At 40.7% G+C, this 7,092-nt stretch overlaps 1 protein-coding gene across 2 annotated transcripts in view; it reads right to left on the reverse strand.

Moving 5' to 3' along the window:
- aff2 (AF4/FMR2 family, member 2) overlaps positions 1-7,092 on the reverse strand; it is a 210,102-nt gene that overhangs the window by 88,942 nt on the left and 114,068 nt on the right. For both annotated transcript variants that reach the window (XM_034883341.1, XM_034883340.1), the window contains exons 6-8: positions 6,609-6,695; positions 3,265-3,301; positions 655-715 (exon numbers count right to left, since the gene is read on the reverse strand). In XM_034883341.1, the coding sequence (XP_034739232.1) occupies positions 655-715; positions 3,265-3,301; positions 6,609-6,695 (185 nt within the window). The remainder of the gene's footprint in view (positions 1-654; positions 716-3,264; positions 3,302-6,608; positions 6,696-7,092) is intronic.

The following is a 7,092-nucleotide window of genomic DNA, read 5'->3' on the forward strand; positions in this document are numbered from 1 at the left end:
GTACACACACACACACACACACACACACACAAAATGTAATCACACAACGTTGACGTTACTCTGAGGTATTATGGTAGCCACCCCCACACAGTCTCACTCTCCCATTGGGTAAAATACGAACCACTGGTCATGTGACTTTGGCATTGGCTAGTCATGCTAAAAGTCTCCTTTACTTTAAACTTTTACTTTTATGTTTTTTATTCTGGAAAGGCTAAAGGCCGCGCCCACGTAGTTACAGGTAATAGCTCTGATTGGAAATCACAAGTCAAGGGAAAAGGGTTTTGCAGACATTTCACACAGTCATAGTGCTTCTGGGGTCAAGCGCAGGATAAATCAGGGTCGTGAGGCGGGTTTACAAGCCAAGATTTCTTCCTTTTACAATCTCACCGTGCCATGAATCCTGCCTGCACAGCTCTGTGCGTGGAGTGGAGTGGAGCGGCCTGCAGCCAGAGATGTTGCAATATGCTCCTGGCTCACGTTAAATTAATGTAGCTGCACTTTCCCGCTCTGATCCACACAATCTTATTTTTCTCTCCTACCAGCAGTGAATTTCATCCAAGAGTCAAGCTTAATTTTACCTTGAGGGAAACGCAGAAGCAGCAGGTCAGAAATCTGTGTGTGTGTGTGTGTGTGTCAGAAAAAGGAGATACTCACGACTTCTGTGGTGCTGTTGGTGGTTTCCCAGCAGGCTTGTTAGCTGATACATTACATCGCTCTGCAACAAAACAGAGGACATTCAAATATCACTGTTTTGCAAGTGTCTAGGTGTGTGTGTGTGTGTGTGTGTGTGTTGATTAGTTTTGACAAGGAGCCAGACTCAAATCACTGTAGATGTGTATTAGTATCGTCATGGTGGAAAACATGACACTCGCTCCAGTGTGTTTATTCAATTAGAGAGAGTGCTTGTATGTGTGTGCATGTGTGTGTGTGTTTGCTTTGGTAACGGGAGTTTTGGGTTAAATTAAGTCAAACTATAATGCACTGCATGAAGAAAAAAAAATCTGAGGTGACAATTTATTCCAGATGGAGACACAGAACCCTTTGACTGCGTTTTGTATTTTTAGCCGGTCGTGTTTCTTCTGTTCATATCAGAGAGACATACACACACACATATATCAGAGAGACACACACACACACACACACACACACACACACATCTCAAAACACTACAAGAAAGCAGTTCAGAAGAGCTTTTGATGATCTGACTCCTAGGAGTCAGACCTACTGAAAGCAGTATTAGGCGGTTTAATGATACATAACTTGTTACAAAAAAGCTCACTGATGTAGATTTTTCAATGCATTGTTATGAGTATACGTATATTAAAGTAGCTAGCCCTTGTTGCAAACCAATCAGCAGGTTTAAGACACTGATTCTCTAAATGTAAAAGTATTTAAAGGGTAGCTCCATCGCTTCTATAAAAACTGAGATCTCATTCTGGACTTAGGAAGTAAAGAAAAACAAAAGCTTTCGATCTCTACACTCCCAGTTTGTCACATAGGATGTCTCTAAGCCCAGGTGACGATTTTATTCCTCTTAAAAAAATCGTAATGTCCTGCAAGCTTTTGTTTGTTTGATATATGGGCTCGGAGACTCGATATTCTTAACTGAGAGTCTACTTTACATATGTCCTCAGTTTGTAGCAACGCAACACTGGAAATGTGTGTGAAATGTGTATAAAAACGTGGGCATTTACCAGCCAGTGAAGGACTAACGGAAAGATGCTTTAAATCTGTTCTAAATCCCGTCCTGATCACGATGCGTTCTAAGGACATTTGCACATTACTATAACGTTTTTGGTCCAGATAGAATATTCAGATATAGGTTGTATGTTAAAGGTCCCATGGCTTGGTGCTCTTTGGATGCTTTTATATAGACCTTAGTGATCCCCTAATACTGTTTCTGAAGTCTCTTTTATACAGACCTTAGTGGTCCCCTAATACTGTTTCTGAAGTCTTTTATACAGACCTTGGTGGTCCCCTAATACTTTATCTGCAGTCTTTTATACAGACCTTAGTGGTCCCCTGATACTGTATCTGAAGTCTTTTATACAGACCTTAGTGGTCCCCTAGCACTGTATCTGAAGTCTTTTATATAGACCTTAGTGGTCCCCTAATACTGTATCCGAAGTCTTTTATACAGACCTTAGTGGTCCCCTGATACTGTATCTGAAGTCTTTTATATAGACCTTAGTGGTCCCCTAGCACTGTATCTGAAGTCTTTTATACAGACCTTAGTGGTCCCCTAATTATGTATCCGAAGTCTTTTATACAGACCTTAGTGGTCCCCTAATACTGTATCTGAAGTCTTTTATAAAGACCTTAGTGGTCCCCTAATACTGGTTCTGAAGGCTCTTTCCCAAAATTCAGCCTTGGTGCAGAATTACAGCCACTAGAGCCAGTTATCACAATGAGCTTTACTTAGTACATGTCATTTCTGAGTCTGTAGCAATTAAGAAGAGGGGTATGGTCGGGGGGGACAAGGTGGAGGCTGAGGGTGTGGCCTTGACCAACTGCCACTTTGCTCGTTTGAAAGCCATGGTGTCTCTCTCTCTCTCTCTCTCTCTCTCTCTCTCTAATGGGTGGGCCAAATTCTCTGGGCGGGCAAAGCAAAGAAAGGAGAGGTAACCTTGCCCCTTATGACCTCATAAAGAGCAAGGTTCCAGTTGGGGGACTCATTTCAATGTTAAAAAACCTCATAAAGTGACATTGTCATGCCATGGGACTTTTAAATATGGTTGTAAATGAGATTTAAGTCAGGCCAAAAAGTACTTTTCTAAAAGATTGTATTGTCTTAAAGGATTAATGTTTGATTTTATTTAGAGAATGTACTATATAATGATAGACGGTAGAACTGCGACGGACTGTTTGATCTACATTGCTCTAGTCAACTCTTAAGTGTGAGTTTGGAAATAAATTATCCAAATGTATAATTATCCATGAATGGAAGCAAATCACAGCTTGGTGTATTTCAAATCCCCACACATTTAAGTGCTGACTGACAATGCCTGCTATACAGAGCAGTAAGGATTCTGCTTCCAATTTAAAAAAAAATTTACAAATCTCCACAATCAGCAACAATTTAACCATATGTGTGTAACACCATGTTTGTCAGAAAATGTCTGTTCCTGTAGGTATGAATTCATCTGAACATTAAGCACATTTTTTTTCCTCCTCACTATTCTTCTGGGTGGCGTTGCCTTCACGGCCTCGCCGGTGTTAATTACCATAGAGCTAGCATGTGAGTGTCGACGCTGGGAAACTTACTCTGGGTGTTGTAGCCTGAGGTCACATGCTGCGACTCCTAGAGAGAGGGAGACAGAGAGAAAGCCACAGGGTGAGAGGTTGAATGAATAAACCAACAGATGTCATCATTGATTTCACAGCAACACAACAATGCCATCACACAGGATTCCGATCCTGGCCTCTCTCCGCGCTACCGCCTCGGTCTTAAAACTCACCGGCAGGATTAGTGTGACGCTGGGGGCTGAACGGGGCCACAACAGTCTCTCCTAATTCATTAACTACCAGCTTTAGATTGACTGCCTCAGTGTTTCCATTGCTATTTGCTTTGACTTTGCAACCGCCAATGTTTTGCGTGGTATAAAAAAAAAAATTCATAAGCTTTCAGCAGTGGAAAACACCTGCTGGTCCAGTGAGAATATCGCTGCAGTTTGTGAGGTAAATGTTGCACATGACATTTATGTTGGTTTCAAGTGACAAATACTCCCAATGTTTATATTACAGTAAAACTTAACATGTCATCACTGGGTGCTAGATAAAATGCTGAGACACCACAATACTGCACTAAGTGCAACCTGTACAATTAGTTTATTTACAATTTATCCTACTATTTAAGCAGTTGCACATTTTTGTATTCCCAACTGGTAAATATATTGTTTTTCTGTAAATATCACAGAGTACGGTCTAGACCTGCTCTTTTATGAAAAGCGCAGTGAGATAACTTGTGATTTGGCACTATATAAATTAAACATTCAAATATTTGTTCTTGTATTGTATTCCCATTATTATTTTATGTATATTGTATCCTAGTATTTCATTTATATTCTTTGCTGTGTGACTGATTTTGCTGCTCTTACACTGTAATTTCCCATTTTATTGGGCTCAACAAATATCTATCAGGTGTCAAAGCATTTTGGGGGGGGGGAGCGGGAGAAACTTTGCCAACATCTTTCTTCTGAAGTGGCAATTCTTTTTGTCCCTGCTTTTATTAGTGATTTTTTTTTTGTGTCTCAGCATTTGTTGACTGCTTTCGTCTTCCTGTACTTCACTCCTCAAACACCACTTGTCAGAGCTAACTGCGTGGGTGGCACTACAATGTCATTCGCTTGAAATTTCTGTGGGTAAAATTTGGCTTTTTTTTTTGTAAGTGAAGTGCTTTTCCCTGAGTGTTCAGCAGTGGTTGTTATCACCGTTCTTGTAGAAAACCCCACATGCTGTGCATTTCTGTTTTTTTCATGAAAAGCAAATCATTTGTTGCATGCCACTGAAAAGAAGAAAACAGACCGGATACCAGGTTTTTAAAATAGAAATTGCAAAAGATTTCTATAACTTGTAGTAGGTCGACAATTTTCTTGTGGCGATGATTGAGAGAAGAGAAACAAGCATTGGTACGACTTTCTGGAAGTTATCTGAAGGCCTGGTCGCACCAGTGGCAAAGTCCTCCTAGACCTCAGCTGGCTCCCCGTACAACACAAAATCCAGTTCAAAATCCTCCTTTTTACCTTCAAAAGCTCTCAATAACCTCGCCCCTCCTCTGACCCCGCACACCGCAACCTTAGATCCACAGATGCCAACCTCCGTTCCCTTCTCACTCACCCCAAGCACCAAATCCTGTTCCCACCATAGACTGTATGGTTTCCACCCTGTGAGTTTGGGTGTCTGTTTTAGCTCAAGAGTGAGACATCTCACTTCTATACTATCTTTGTTGGCAGTCACACATGTAGCTGTAGCTATGTAAGATCCCATCAGCTAGATAACTATTTCTCCAGCTTTGGTCAGTCCAAAGCAGGATAAGCTGGGAGACTTCTTCTAGACCAGGGACATTTGTAGAATACCTGCACAACAGGGACAGGAAGTAGTTCAATTGGAGTTTATGGTCAACTAGTGGCTGTCGCAGCAGTGTTTTGCCATTGAGAACGAGCTAGCATGATAGCGCTAGCAGGTGCTTTGGTTAGCCACCTGGTCTCAGCTAGTGACATAGAAAGCCGTGCAGATTTTGAACATGAATGAAGACCGAGGACATTCAGGAACCATGTCTCCCAAAACGGCATGGATATTTTTTTTTGCCGAGATTGGACGCGTGTGGAAGCACCAGGGCCAAAAAGCACCTCACTCACTTTAATATCACTGACAGATCATAATCAAACATTCATAAAAGCAGGGCCGTGGCCAGGATTCTAGAAAAAATGAAGTCATGAATTCAGAGCACAATCCCACCCACCGTATTCATTCTTGACTAACCACCAACCGAACTCCGAAAGATCTTACAAATATTTACAAAGATCACAAAATGGAACATTTTAATTGTTCATTTATCTGATTATCTAACTATATCTTCCCACATATTGTATCTCCATGCATTAAGGTCTAAATGTAGGTTCCTCTTCCTTCTCTACCCTGCCAAGAATATAATCTAGATTTATTGACCCAAAACACAGAATTTGCCTCACAGCTCACCTGGAGACTGAAGGCAGAGGATACAGAAACTGTATCTCATTTTTTTTTCAAGTGTGTATGCGTGTGGACACACCAGAGACACAAAATAAGTCCCCAAATCCCAAAAAGGGATTTATTTCATGATATGAGCACTTTAAAGGGAGTGCGCAGTACAGAATTCTGTCCATGCCACTCTTCAAGACTATATGTCCACTTCCTCACAGCGCTGGACACGCAGTAGGGAGGTGAATTAAACAAGCGCTACTTCATTAACATTGTAATTTCATTGGCTGTCACTTGCGCCACTGCGCAGGATGAGGCAACAGTAATCTGATTCAATTGCAGCAATCTCTGCCGCATTGAATTTATGAATCATATCTAATTAGCAGACTGAAGAGTCTCAGTTAAAGACGCCAGTTTTGTACCACAATTAGCCCCCAATTACAGGAAGTGTGGCAGTTTAAGTCAAGGTTTTTCTACACTTTCACATCCTTTTTCCACTCATTGACTCAAATGAAGAAAACCGGGTCAGAGCAGATGATAACATTTAGGAAATCAACGTCAATAAAAATAATTGGTAACACTGTTCTTGAAGGTATCTACACAAGAGTGACATGACACTTTCATGAACACATGACACAGCCATGACACCAATATCTCGTGACAACACCAAATGACACTTATTAAAAGAAGCGTTAGCTTGTGTCATAAACATTTATAACTTTTATAATGTTTATGACACATTCATGACAGTGCTATGTCACTCTTACGTAGATACGTTCAAGAAAAGTGTAACCAAATCTAAAAAAAAAAAAAAAAAAATTGACCCCAAGGACAAGGTACATTGGTGGATAACAGGAGGGTTAATGTGAACAGATTGATATTACTTTGGTGAATGAAAGGGTTATGCGATGGGACAAAGACATACTGACCTTAGTTGGGATGGGGAACTTGGTCTGGTCAGCCTTCCCGGGGGTGTGTATGGCTGTGAGAGGAGGTGGCCACGAATGGGTCATCTCCTACAGCAAATACACAAACACACATTTGCACATTGCATTACTACACCTTGTGTGTTATCATTTTGTATCCATGGCGCTTGTCATGCAACTTACAGTAAATCTGTGTTCAGCACTGATTGTAATTGCTGTTCTTGTTCTTTATTTTTCAAGAACAGTGAAGCATTTGTTGCATGGGTGATTCTCTGAAATGGGTGCCCTTCAAGTCCCCCAAACTTGTTTCAAAGATTTTCAATTGAAGGAAATTACAAAATGCATTGTAATGCTGTCAATTAATAGAACCAGGTGCCTTTGCATTATAATGCAACACAATTGCTGTTAAATTTTTTTTTATTTAAATATAATGGGTTGCCTAAGTATAGACAACAAGCATGTTTGCATGTCCTCACTAACTATGATT

Source organism: Etheostoma cragini, chromosome 10 (assembly GCF_013103735.1).
Source record: "Etheostoma cragini isolate CJK2018 chromosome 10, CSU_Ecrag_1.0, whole genome shotgun sequence".
Taxonomy (NCBI): Eukaryota; Metazoa; Chordata; class Actinopteri; order Perciformes; family Percidae; genus Etheostoma; species Etheostoma cragini.